Source organism: Helianthus annuus, chromosome 11 (genome assembly GCF_002127325.2).
Source record: "Helianthus annuus cultivar XRQ/B chromosome 11, HanXRQr2.0-SUNRISE, whole genome shotgun sequence".
NCBI lineage: Eukaryota > Viridiplantae > Streptophyta > Magnoliopsida > Asterales > Asteraceae > Helianthus > Helianthus annuus.
In genome coordinates this window covers 2,046,577-2,060,750 of record NC_035443.2, presented here as the reverse complement: position 1 = coordinate 2,060,750, position 14,174 = coordinate 2,046,577, and the positions used below count along the sequence as shown (strand labels likewise).

Sequence of the window (14,174 nt, the reverse complement as noted above, 5' to 3'; positions counted from 1 at the left end):
TACAACACAAAGTGGCCATTTTTTTGAACGGCATACAGTTAGGATGTCGCTAACCGGGTTAGTAGTTAGTATCACCAAATTAGTATTAAAATTCCTCTTTTCCTGGATTTAAATCCAAGACCTACAATTTCCATCAATTTCATGATGAGGTTTTCCAAACATCAATTATGATAAATTCATTGCCATGAATAAAAAACAGAAGGGGCATGGAATTTTTTCACCACTAGAGCTCATGTTAAAGTGAAAATTGATATATGCTAAAAAGGAAACTTAATGAACAGTAGTTGATTATTAAATTCAAATTAGACTTAGAATTTATCATTAATTTATAGTAACTTTATTAAGAGATGAGCAAATGGTATTGGGTATAGGTACCGGTCTTAAATTTATCAAACCGGTGTATTTTCGGTACCGATTTTGCACAAGTATTCACCGGTTTTTACCCACTGTTCATTATTAAACTAAAATTAGAATTAGAATTTATCATTAATTTATAGTAACTTCATTAAGAGATGAGCAAATGGTATTGGATATAGGTACCGGTCTTAAATTTATTAAACCGGTGTATTTTCGGTACCAGTTTTGCACAGATATTCACCGGTTTTTACCCTCAAATACCGGCGCAGTACCAGTACCGACCGGTACCGAACCGTACCATACTAGGTATATTCGGTACCGGTACCCACTTTTGGGGATTTCGGTAACGGTATTTTCGGTACCAGTTGGTACCGAGCTCATCAAATCCTGTAGCAACGCAACAATGCAAGTAATTGCACCGTTTAAATTACTTTTCATACACACAGTAAGTAAACTGTATTTCGTTTGAATGAGGTTTTATATACACAACAACTTATTTTGCTTTCTTTTTTGTCTTTTTCTGTAATGAATGAATTGTAGCATGTAAAATTAACTTGGATATTTAGAATATCCAAGATCAAATCGTATTAAATCCTGTAAACGAACCGGTATCGTATCGGTACCAAATTTACAATACCAAATCATTTTCGGTACCAATTTGGTACCCACCTTTTGGCGTTTTCAGAATCGTTACTTTCGGTTCGACACTGGTCTAGCACCATACCTGTATTTATTGGTTTTTACCTTCAAATACCACACCGTATTGTACCGAGCATTTTCGGTGCCGGTACCTAATTTCGTTGATTTTCCGGATCGGTACTTTCGCTGCTGTTACCGGTACCGAGCTCATCCATATTTTAACGTGTTAGCACCGTAATAACTGAACTGAAAACAATCGAATTTCCAACGTGTAGGATGTGTGGGTCCTATTATTATATATTAGGTTATTTCAAATCGTTTTTTATGACGGAGTGACTATCCTTATCACGTCATTTTATTTATGTTTTGATATTCGGTATCTGTTTGCCGTTGCTGACACGCCTTTTGTAGTCATTGGGTCCCGCCGCAACGCGCGGGTGGAAAATAACTAGTTAAAATAAATGAGCAAAGAGTTGAAAGATCAAAGGTGTAATCTTATATAGAATATTTGTATTTAGGGTGTTGTTAAACGTATCCATTTTCTCACATTTTAAATCTTTTGTATTATTAGTTTAACCTTCTTTATATAGCATTTTACCGTCTTCAATTTTTTTTAACTTAAAATTCTTCCTTATCTTTTAGTGGGCAACGAATATTTTAAATGGGCTACTGGCGAAATTCATCACATCGAGATACACTTGCCTCTGAATCGGGGAAAACCCTCATCTAAGGCCGAAGCCCGTGAACACTCGTCCGAAGGCACGACAGTGCGGTGACTCGCTCAGTTCAAGGATCGAACTAGCGATCTCCACCTATTCGCCTAGTCTCCCATCATCACCAGGTGCCGCAGAAAATAATGGGAATGACAGAAATCGAACTTGGGTCCGTTAGAATACCAAGAGTCTCCCTTACCACTAAAAAACAAGTTTTTTTTAATATAACATTTCAACATTAATATTAGCACTATTGTTATTATTATTAAAATGATCTTTGTTATTACTAATATTCGGGGGTGTTTATTTTTTGTTAAAAACATTTTATGACCTCTTATGTCTGTCTCACGCAGACCATACAGACGTTTGAGTCTGCAGTGTGTTTGTTTTTTTAGAAGTGATTTCATTAAAAAAAGTGTTCTAGACCTCTTCTCGCGCAGATCTGGACTCACATCTTCAAGGCTCTTGCTTTTTTTTTTACGGCAAATTTCTTTTATTCCATTTTTCTTAACGACAAATTTCTTTTATTCCATTTTTGTTAATGTTAGTTCATAAGTTAATTATTGGTGTTTATATTATGATTTCGCTTATGATTATGTTAATTTTTTGTGTTTGTTAAAGAATGTAGATGTTCATATTCTGATTCGCATAAATAAAAAAACAAACAGTCTTTTCTTGCAGTGGTACACCCTTAGAGCGGGCTAAACTCCAAAGAATTTTAGGGAAGGAAAAGAGATAACTCTTAGGGTAATTTTCTGATATTCATTAATCGAAACAAACAACTATTTAAATGCAACCTATCTCTACATGCACTTTATTCAGTTACAAGAAATAAGGAAACGTACTTCTACCACTATTTAAATGCAACCTATCTCTACGTGTTAATTTCCACCGCTGCCTCAAAGTTCAACGCGTTATAGCACCACGGACTCGATTTTTCGTGATTTTCTTCACACGTTATTCTTTTATTTTGTGAGGGTAGTTGTTGGTTGGGGGGAAATTGTTGGGTGTGGTGGTGAGTGATGACCACCCCCACTAAAAAAAGTTGTGAGTGATGGAAAAATGGTTGATGTCATAACAGAACCTGATTGGTGCTTGTGAGTGATAGAATTCTACTGAGCACATTGCTGGAAACTTGGTCTTCGCTCCAAATACTTGGTCGGCATTTTAATAGCCCTCTTGGGCCTGTTTGTGATTGGGCCGATATCATCTCAGATGGGCCTGTCATGTGGGTCGTATCATGCAGACTGCAGACCTAATCAATAACCTTAGAAGAAATCCAGCTGGCTTGTAAAAAAAAAATAAAAATTAAAACCCTAACTTCCAAACGAAACCTATATAAACCTCATCGATCCTATTGTTCTTGTCAAACACTTAACCTGCAACTGCTGCATCACCAATGGGTAAAGCAGGCAAGAACAAGAAGTCATTGATGTTCGAAAAGATCCTACGCCACCGCGTAAAGGAGACCTACGGCACCTCTGTACCGTCTATCGACAAACTCATCGACGGTCTCCGGGCTAAATATCCGGAATACTGTCGTTACAGGCACCAACTCTTCACAAGGATGGTGAAACAAACACTAGATGTTCATAACAACAACGACAAGAAGCGGAAATTAAGTGCTAACTATGAAGAAGACGATGACGTTATGTCACAGCCTTCAGCAAGCAAAAAAGCGAAGAAAATTGAAATTAGGGGTAGAGGAACTGAGCTACAAACAGAACCATCAGAGCTGGAATCAAGTAGTACACATACGGTTTTGTCTTTCGAGAATGAGAGCCAGCAATTTGAGCCGGGGTTTGATTTTACTAAATCAATGCTGCGAAACAAATACAGCGGGTCAACAATACCAAAAAATAAAGAGTTAGAGTTGGATCTAACGAAATCAATGCTTCGAAACAAATACAAACCTAAAAGTGTAGAGTTAGAGCTTGTTACCGATAGAAAAGTTGATTTCGTGATAGAAGATAAAACTGTTAAGCAAGATTTGGTACAGAAAGCGAGCAGTTTGTCTAATGATGATAATGGTGTTGGTACCGTTGGAAAAGATGATGGTCCATTGTTTAAGGACCTTGGTGGTATAGATGATGTGTTGGATGAGCTGAATTTGAAGGTGATTGTTCCTGTATATCTTCCACATGTACCTCGTCAGATCGGCGTAAGACCAACAACTGGTATTTTGTTACATGGGCCGCCTGGGTGTGGCAAGACTACACTTGCTCATGCCATTGCTAATGAGACTCGACTTCCATTTTATAAAATTTCAGCCCCTGAGTTGGTCTCTGGTGTATTAGGTAAGTACATACGTGCATTAGTATGTTGTAAATTGACATTTTAGTTTATGACATTTTAGCAGGGGCGGACCTAGTGGGTGGGCGGGCGCACAATTTAGAGTATTTTATAGGCAAAAATCCTGATCGCACCCCTTGAAAGTTTGATTAAACCCTTTGTCCGTACCCCAGAAAATAGGAAATCTCTAATGCATAACGGAAATAGCTGAAGACCAGGTAAACACACGCGCCCCACTTGCTTATCCAGTCAGCTTTATTCTTGAATTCTTTTATTAAATTGCAACGGTCGAAATCTCCAACAAACCCTCCCCCAAACTAGACATTCATGTCATGTTTGTCCTTTAATGAGCACTTGCCAAGCCTTTCCCTCAGTTTCACAAAATCTTCTCGATGCAATGGCTTTGTAAATATATCTGCGAGCTGCTCCTTAGTACCAACATGCTGCAACTCAACCGTTCCATCACCAACTAAATCACGAAGAAAATGAAATCTTATCCCGATATGCTTGCACCTGCCATGAAACACTGGGTTTTTCGAGAGCTTAATCGTTGAAGTGTTATCACACTTTATCACTGTGCCACCTTCTTGCTTCATTCCAAGCTCCTCAAGAATGCCTCGAATCCATACAACTTGGCAGACACATGTTGCAGCTGCCACATACTCTGCTTCCGTAGAGGACAAGGCAACTATACTTTGCTTCTTCGACGACCATGTGACAGCAGCTCCATTCCATAAAACTAAGTACCCAAACGTGCTCTTCCGATCATTCTGATCACCAGCGAAGTCACTGTCAGTAAACACTTCCATTTTGCCACTTTCTTCTCTTTTGTACCAAATACCATAATCCAATGTTCCCTGAAGGTATCGCAACACCCTTTTTGCAGCTGCAAAATGAACCTCCGTTGGTTTATACATGAAACGGCTAATGTAGCTTACCACAAACTGGATATCCGGCCGTGTGGTAGTGATATACATCAAACTTCCCATTATCCCATCAATTGCTTGAATAGAGTTTCATCCACAGGCTCACCTTCATCCAGCTTTAACTTACAACCCGGTACAATTGGATTCACAACTGCATTGCAATCAACATGTTGAAACGGGTCAGAATTTCAACTGCATATCTCTGCTGCGACACATGAATTCCAGCTGGAGTTTGTAACATCTCAATTCCCAAGAAATATCTCATCTTTCCCAGATCTGTCATCTCAAATTCATCTTTCATAGAACACTTGAAATCTTCTAGCATTCTTTCATCATTCCCTGTGTACAGCAAATCATCGACATATATGTTTACAAACAACAATTTGCCATCTGATGTTGTTTTCATAAACAAAGTGTGTTCAGATTTGCTTCTTGTGAAACCTTCTTTAATGAAGTACGCCTCAATACGACTAAACCAAGCCCTAGGGGCTTGTTTAAGCCCGTACAAGGCCTTTTGCAGCTTGTACACCTTCTGCTCGTTGTCTTTAACCACATATCCTTGTGGCTGCTGCACGTACACGTCTTCTTCCAACATTCCATGAAGAAAAGCAGACTTAACGTCCATTTGATAAATGTTCCAACCCTTTTGAGCGGCCAAAGCAATCATCAAACGAATCGTGTCCATCCTAGCAACTGGAGCGTGTACTTCTACATAATCAACCCCAAATTCTTGGCCATACCCCCTTGTAACGAGTCTTGCTTTATGTTTCTCTACTTCTCCCTTTTCATTAAGTTTGGTTTTAAAAACCCATTTAACACCGATACATCTGGCTCCCTTTGGCAAATCTACCAATCGCCAAGTTTGATTCTTTTCGATTGCTTGAATTTCACTATCCATTGCCTTCTTCCACTTGTCATCCTTGATTGCATCTTCATAATAAACGGGATCTTGATAGACAAGATCAGTAATATTCACCTCATCTTCATCTGAGTCTAGATCATCACCAGTGACATAATCATGCAAATAAGCAGGACGTCTTTTCACCCTTAGTTGTCTTCCCTCCCCGACAGTTGGAATGCTGGCACCAGGATCAGAAAACACAGGACTGGAATCTTCAATCAGCTCATCCTGTTCAGCCTCGTTATCTTGATTAGGAGAATTGGCATTCACAAACTCTGTTGGGTTAATCGGGTTGGTTTACGAGTCATGGGTCACGGTCCAGCATACGGGTCACGGGCGATGGTTGCGGATCCTTCTACTTGGTCTTCGTTGACCAGAAATGTAGGAGCTGCATATTAATTATAATAAAGAAATTGGCTTAGTGGCTACACATAAGTTAATAAAGAAAATGTGGTCTATTGACCGAGTGGTGTGTTGACCGAATGATGTGGAGAAAAAATAGAGTTTCATGTGATGGAAGTCATGGGACATGGAGCTTTACGTGGGGTTTATTTTAGCACATGTTTATTTGTTTTGTTATATATATAGGATAGTGGAGTATGTTTCTTTTGTAACCTTTTTTTTGATATACAGTAGCAATTTTTACTTTCTGCGTATTTACATTCAGGTATACACAATTGTGAGTTTGTGTTGAGTGTATATATTGGGGCCTGAACCAACAAACTCATAGTCTTCATCAAGAAAATCATAATTTACCCAAGTAATTTTTTCATCAGCAGCATAACTTTCTTTCGGTTGACTCCAATCCCAGGACTTATGCTCTTCAACGATGACATCTTTGCTCACAACCACTTTCATCGTTTGTGGATCTATCAAGCGATACACCTTTGATTCCTCACTTATCCCTGTCAAAACACAAATAAAACTTTTATCATCAAGTTTCGTTCGTCTTTCTTTAGGCACATGAACATGAGCTAAGCACCCCCAAACACGAAGGTGCTCAACTGTTGGCTTGATCCCGCTCCAGGCTTCTTGGGGAGTTACGTCCGTGAGAGCTTTAGTTGGACATCTGTTCAGCACATAGAAACTCCACATCGTTGCTTCTGCCCAAAACATTCTTGGCATATTCTTGGCTGCTAACATTGATACTACCATGTTGATCACCGTTCTATTCTTTCGCTCAGCAACCCCGTTTTGCTGAGGTGTAAAACAAGTTGTAAGCTGCCTTTTAATTCCGTGTTCCAAGCAAAACTTCGTAAAGGCGTCCGATAGGTATTCCCCACCACGATCTGTTCGGAGAACCTTAATAACTTTTCCTGTCTGAGTCTCGACCAGCTTCTTGAATGCTTTAAAACTTTCAAGGGCTTGAGATTTCTGTGTCAACAAATACACCCAACCTTGCGACTATAATCATCAATGAAACTTATGAAATACCTTTTACCAGTGTGTGATGAAGGTGTTATAGGCCCACAAATATCCGAGTGTATCAAATCCAAAATATCTCCTGCTCGCCACTTGCTTTTATTTGGAATTGCTTCTTTGGATTGCCTTCCTATCATACAATCTCCACATACAGCATTATTGATAGGAAACTGAGGCAAGCCACGAACCATACCTTTCCTTTGAAGTGTCTCCATACTGGTGAGATGCCCCATCCGTTCATGCCATAATCTAGCATTATCTTCATCACTGGTATACATGCACCCATGTGTTTTCTGTTCAATGACAGCATCGGTCTCCTCACTGACCGGAAACATTCGATTCGTGCTCATATAGCTCTTAAAAATCAAGCCTTCTCTGGATGAAAAACATTGCAAACATCCGATTGAATAAGAAAAGACAAACCCTTTTGTTTGAGTTGCCCTAGGCTGAGTAGATTGTTTTTAAGGTCTGGAACATAATACACATCCTGGATCACGTATGTTACTCCATTCAACAACAGTTTCACACTTCCCTTGCCTCCAACTGTCATACGTGTGTTATTTCCCAACTTAACAGTGTTCGAAAAACATGGATCAAGATCAACGAATCTGTCTTTGTTACCACACATGTGGTTTGAGCAACCGGAGTCCAGAAACCACAGCAAACTCTTGTTTTCGCCACCTGTGCTAGCCATAAACACACTCTCCTCCATGTTTATTTCAGCCATGAGCATCACTTCCTCATTCTCATCAAAACCAGCATAATTCGCCTCCTTAGAGTTCGGGCACTCATAAGAATAATGCCCCAACTTGTGACAGTTGTAACATTCAACCATTTCCTTATTGAAAGATTGTCGTCCCCGACCACGTCCTCTTCCTCTATAATTAGAACGACCTCTCCCTCGTCCACGACCACTTGAACTGTCACCAACATCTACCTTCAACACTTGCCCATCTTCTCTTTCAACCTTCTTGAATTTTTGTTCATGGACCACTAAGGTACTCTGCAACTCTTCTATAGACATCTCTTCAACATTCTTTGACTCTTCAATTGAGACCACCACATACGTATACTTTTCGGTCAGAGTTCTAAGAATCTTTTCAACGATCTTGACATCCGACATCGATTCTCCATTACTCCTCATCTGATTGGAGATAGCCAAAACCCTACCGAAATATTCTGGGACAGTCTCGTTTGTCTTCATCTCGAGTACTTCGAAATCCCTTCGAAGCTTCTGCAACATGGATCTTTTCACACGTTCATTGCCTGCAAATCTCTGCTTCATGGAGTCCCATATAGCCTTGGAGGTTTTTCTATCCAGAATTTGCTCAAACGTGACCCGATCGATCGCTTGATACAAGTAATGCTTGACTTGCATATCTTTGATACGCAGTTCTTCCAACTTTTTCTTCTCTGCTTCACTTTGAGCAATCCCAACCGCTGGTTCTCTAATTCCTGGATCAATCAGGTTCCACACCTGTTTTGCACGCAGCAAGTTTTCCATCATTTCACTCCAATGCTCATAGTGGCCATCAAAGACTGGAACCTTTATCTTATCATCATTCATCATCGTTATTCTCTCTTAAGTGATCGAAATTCGCTCTGATACCAAATGATAAAGCTATCACTGGTATATTTCTCACACAACGATTGATTCATTCCAAATGCCAAAACGGCTAATAAATACAAGTACGATAAAGAAGAAAATAACAAATTAACAAGAAAATAGGAAATCTCTAATGCATAACGGAAATAGCTAAAGACCAGGTAAACACACGTGCCCCACTTGCTTATCCAGTCAGCTTTATTCTTGAATTCTTTTATTAAATTGCAACGGTCGAAATCTCCAACAACAGCGACACACCTATATGTAATTTGAAAATTTCAGACCACCTAAAAGCGCTGTTTCTGACTTGAGACCACCTATTCCTGCAATCCCGTTTTTACAATTATACATGTAATCATATATTCATACTATATGCACAAGATTGATAATTTTGTTTGCATCAATAACAAATAACTATAACTGAGTATAATATCAGGTGCATCAGAAGAAAATCTACGAGAGTGGTTTGCAAAAGCTTACAGAACTGCACCGTCTATACTTTTCATTGATGAGATTGATGCAATTGCTTCGACAAGAGAAAATCTCCAAAGGGAGACGGAAAGGCGTATGGTGACACAATTGATGATTTGCATGGATAATACTTCAAAAAACAAAGATGGAAAACGGGGACATGTTTTGGTGATTGGTGCTACTAATAGACCTGATGCTCTTGACCCAGCTTTAAGAAGGCCGGGGCGTTTTGACCGTGAGATTACTTTAGGTGTTCCGGATGAAAATGCTAGAATCAAGATTCTTTCTTTGCTTACACAAGATATAAAACTTGAGGGTGCTTTTGATTTGGTTAAAATTTCAAGGTTAACTCCAGGTTTTGTTGGAGCTGATTTAGAGGCTTTGGTGAAAGAAGCTGGTGAGCTTGCTATGAAGAGATTTTTTCATGGAAGAAAGTTGGAACAAAATGAAGACCGGTGGAGGAAGGATACGACTCCTGAAGAGATGGACAACCTCAGCATCACAATGTTTGATTTTGAGGTATTACAAGACAGTTGTTGTTTACTTATCAGGTTTGTTTATTTGTTGTTGATTATTTTTATTATCAAATACAGGCAGCTGCCAAGCTGGTTCAACCCTCTTCTAAAAGAGAAGGGTTTACGAGCATTCCAAATGTTAAATGGGAAGACATTGGAGGTCTTGAGATGTTAAGAAGGGAGTTTAACGAATACTTAGTCAAACGTATAAAAAATCCTGATAAGGACAAGGTGCGTGTGATATATATATATATATATATATATATATATATATATATATATATATATATATAGGCCGGTTAATGCATTGTGATTCTTATTGCGCGGTGCGTACGCGACTACCATAGCCGCACGATTGATACGGTCGGCTCGTTGATTAGACGCGGTGGCACGATCGTAATTAACTTGACATAATTACGCACATTATTGCATAATTACACAAGGGTTGGGTTAAACCCGTTATTTGCATAATTACGTATGTTATTACATAATTACGCACGTTATAAGGCATAATTACACACCTTATAAAAAAAATAAAAAATCGCATGCCACCAAACATGAAAATTTCGCATGGGGTGTTCCAAACCCTAATTACGCACGTAATATACATACATAATCACGCACATTATAAGAATGACATGCGGCACAATCTCTTGCCTGCATACGCATCACTCAATAAGCGCTATTGTATTTTACACACACACACACACACACACTCTCTCTCTCTCTATATATATATATATATAAATATGTATATGAGGTTAGTTACATTCTAATCTCCTATTCTTTTAGGCAAATGGACTCAGGTTGGAGACAGGGTTTCTGCTTTATGGACCTCCTGGTTGTGGAAAAACATTGATTGCCAAAGCTGTTGCTAATGAAGCAGGAGCAAATTTCATACACATTCAGGTATTCTAATCCTTTCAATAATCATCCACCTATATTCTATACACCTAAGTTAATAATATATACTTTTACTATGAAGGGTCCTGAGCTTAAGAGCAAATACGTTGGGGAGAGTGAATCGAAAGCTCGGATCATGTTTAGTCGTGCAAGAACATGTGCTCCGTGCATACTATTCTTTGACGAGGTTTTTTTTTTTTTTAATTTTGTTTTCTAAGTTTCATTTTTTATCTTTTAGGTCTCGAATTGATTTTGACGAATGGCATTGTATATATATTTTGGAACAATATTTTAGGTAGACGCTTTAACAACAAAGCGTGGAACAGAAGGGGCTTGGGTTGTCGGCGGGCTTCTAAACCAGGTAGATCATATTGTTAAGTGTTCTTGCATTAATAGTCACAAATATCCAGAATTTATATGCTCCTAATCTTATTATCTACAATGTTAAGCTAGTTATACAATATCATATTATTAATCTTGCTCATCATGCATCAATATTCTTAAATATCCAAAATTTGTATGCCCCTAATCTTAGTCTACACAAAAGTGAATTCTTTTTTGTTTTTGCAGCTATTGGAAGAGTTAGATGGTGGGGATCAACGCAAGGGAGTTTACATAATTGGTGCAACCAACAGGTTTCTATCATAAAATTACTTATTCATGATCACGGCTTATAGTTATTGATCTTGTTGGGGTTTTGATTATTCAAGGCCAGAGATCATGGACCAAGCACTCTTACGGCCCGGAAGGTTTGGGAAACTTTTGTACGTCCCTCTGCCAAACCAAGATGAGCGTGTGCTGATCTTAAAAGCTCTTTCTAAGAATTGGCGATTAAATGCTAATGTGGACTTGATTGCTATTGCTCGGAGATGTGCAAATTTCAGTGGCGCCGATCTTTCAAAATTGGTTGGTTTTTCTTTTCTACTAAGAATGCTAAAAGGTTACAAATACATAAAAATGCAACTAGTACAAGTTTCTTGATGTCTTTAGTGATGCAAATACGTATGTTCTTTAATTAGACCAACACAGCGGGTCAAACTCGAAAATGTGTGATCATACACCTGAACCCGAACACGACAAGTATTTGTAGTTGACACAAGGACAACCCGTTTAACTTGAAATTTCTATTGATCTAAATTGTTTGCATATTAACGCTACAAAATCATTTACAGCAGATAGTGTATAAAAAAAAATTCTTTTATACTCTATCATATGCTTATTTCCCTTTACTTATAAATTTTGGCATAACCATTTTTTAAGTTACGAAATAAAACACATTTTTAAACCATGTAGACCCGAACCTGACCTGTTAAACTTGTTTACGTGTTCAACCTAAATACCGACCCATACCTGTTTTGACTAAAGCTATAACCTGTGAATTTCGTTTCGGGTCCAATTCACACCCCTATTTGGTGTAATATGAGACCTTTTCCCGCTAGCCATTACGGTTTCATTTTCTTTGTTTGACTTTTTGACCATAGATGAATGAAGCTGCAAGGGTCGCTTCTGAAGAAAACTTCAGCGAAATTAAACATGCTCATATTGAACAAGAATTAGGGAAACTCCGGCCTACAGTCTCGGATAAGGTATAGTATACTAACTCTGCTTAGCGGCATGACTTCTTATACATACGAAGTTACAAATAAAAAAAAACATAAATTGCGAGTCCAACCTGGCACGAAACTCATTATGAACCTGAGAATCGTGTCTGACACATGGACTCGAACATTACTCGGCTTGTTTAACCTGGGGTTTTAATACTTTTAATATTACAAAGTTACTAATAAAAAAACATATAAATGTGATTAGAATTATAACGTGTAAATTATATAATCTTATATTAATTTCTCTCAAACTATTATATATCCAACCAACATAGAACACAAATGAACCCGGACCTGTTTATACGAAACCTCTAGTAATGCTATAATGACTTGTATATTCTGCAAAGAAAGTTGGGCCTTGTTGTCGATTTTTTCGCATAACATATCTTAGCTAAACCTTGTTCTTAATATTCGTGTACCATATTTGTTTTGTTACAGGAAAAACGGCATTATGATCGGTTGGCAAAGCGCTTCGGAGCATATTAAATGCAGAGTATGGTTTGTTCCACGTTTTATTCGTTTATCAAAGTTACCACCAACATATATGCTTGTAGTTCGACACTCGTTTTAAAACAGTAGAACTTTGAATCATTATTATGCATTGGTACAAGATTTAATGGTATAGACTGAGCATGACTCGTTTAACTTTAAACGAGCACTCTTCAGACACAAATATCTTTTTTTCCACTCTAATTTTACTTTTTCATCTGTAAACATCATGATATCCAGGGTTTTGATTGTTATCAGCTTTTTGTGGTGGACACAATGTTGGGTCGGTCTTGGATTTGGTTGGACTCGGGTTTTTGTAATATCCCAGCCCGGAAGGGTTGACGTGTCACAATAACATTGGTTTATTTGTCAAAAGTACAAGCCAAAAGGCAAAGATAACTGAAGATAAAAAGAATTCCAACTAATGCAACCACTATTTTAATTTCACTACTAGAAAAAGAGTTGCTATTTACGCACTTTTCTGTCACAAATTCGTCACAAACTCGAATTTTCTACGGATTTGCAACAAAACCTTGATGTTGGAAAAAACGTCGTTGCAAATTATTTACAACACATTTACAATGCAATTTTCAACGCATTTCCGACGAAAATATGGTGTTGGAAATTTGTAACGCATTTCTTACGCATTTTCTAATTATCATAAGTAGAGTTTTGTGACACAATTGCAATGGAATATCCAAAAAGATGCAACTCATTTTTAACGAATTATCTAAAAAAATTGCAACACAATTGTAACCGAATATTTAAAAAAAAATTGCAACGCATTTGTGACGGAATATTTAGAAAAAGAACTAAAAGTTCTGTTTTTTTGCTAAAAAATTGCATGAAAATCAGCAAAAAAAAAAAAAAAAAAAAAAAAAAAACTACAAAACCTATTTACAATTCAACTTTGTGTAAAAATTTAAGTGGACAAATATACTGACAATCTAGGTGAATTGTTTAAAACTTTAAATGAAATCAAGCTTAACGGTGTTGGTGACTTGTCTCAAAACTGATATGATCCTCTTACACAAACTCGCAAAAAGATTATCTGTAAATATTTCTTCTATTGCATCTCTTTACATTTCAAAATCCAAAAAGATTTTCGATGTGTTTTAGCATAAACTTTTGAAAATTCAAAAAGATTTTCGACAACTGGTATTGAAAAGCTGATTTTCAAAATTCCGAGTGCTAAACATGATGAGCAAAATTTGAGGGGGGGGGGTGTACTTTGAAATTAAATGTTTTCAAAATCTAATTTTTCAATTGGTTCATCAAAAATCTTTGTTTGATCTGAGGGAGAGTCAGTGTTGGTGCATGTCTCTATAGTTGAAAT

The 14,174-nt window shown here is 37.7% G+C and overlaps 1 protein-coding gene across 1 annotated transcript; it reads left to right on the top strand.

Annotated features, from left to right (window-relative positions):
• Positions 1-3,063: 3,063 nt before the first annotated feature.
• Positions 3,064-13,026, top strand: LOC110889143 (cell division control protein 48 homolog C-like). Its single transcript, XM_035979483.1, has 10 exons — positions 3,064-4,006; positions 9,293-9,846; positions 9,921-10,073; positions 10,635-10,751; positions 10,828-10,932; positions 11,041-11,106; positions 11,316-11,380; positions 11,456-11,651; positions 12,227-12,331; positions 12,788-13,026. Exons 1-10 carry the CDS (start codon positions 3,109-3,111, stop codon positions 12,833-12,835), a joined length of 2,307 nt encoding a protein of 768 aa, XP_035835376.1. The 5' UTR covers positions 3,064-3,108; the 3' UTR covers positions 12,836-13,026.
• Positions 13,027-14,174: the final 1,148 nt, after the last annotated feature.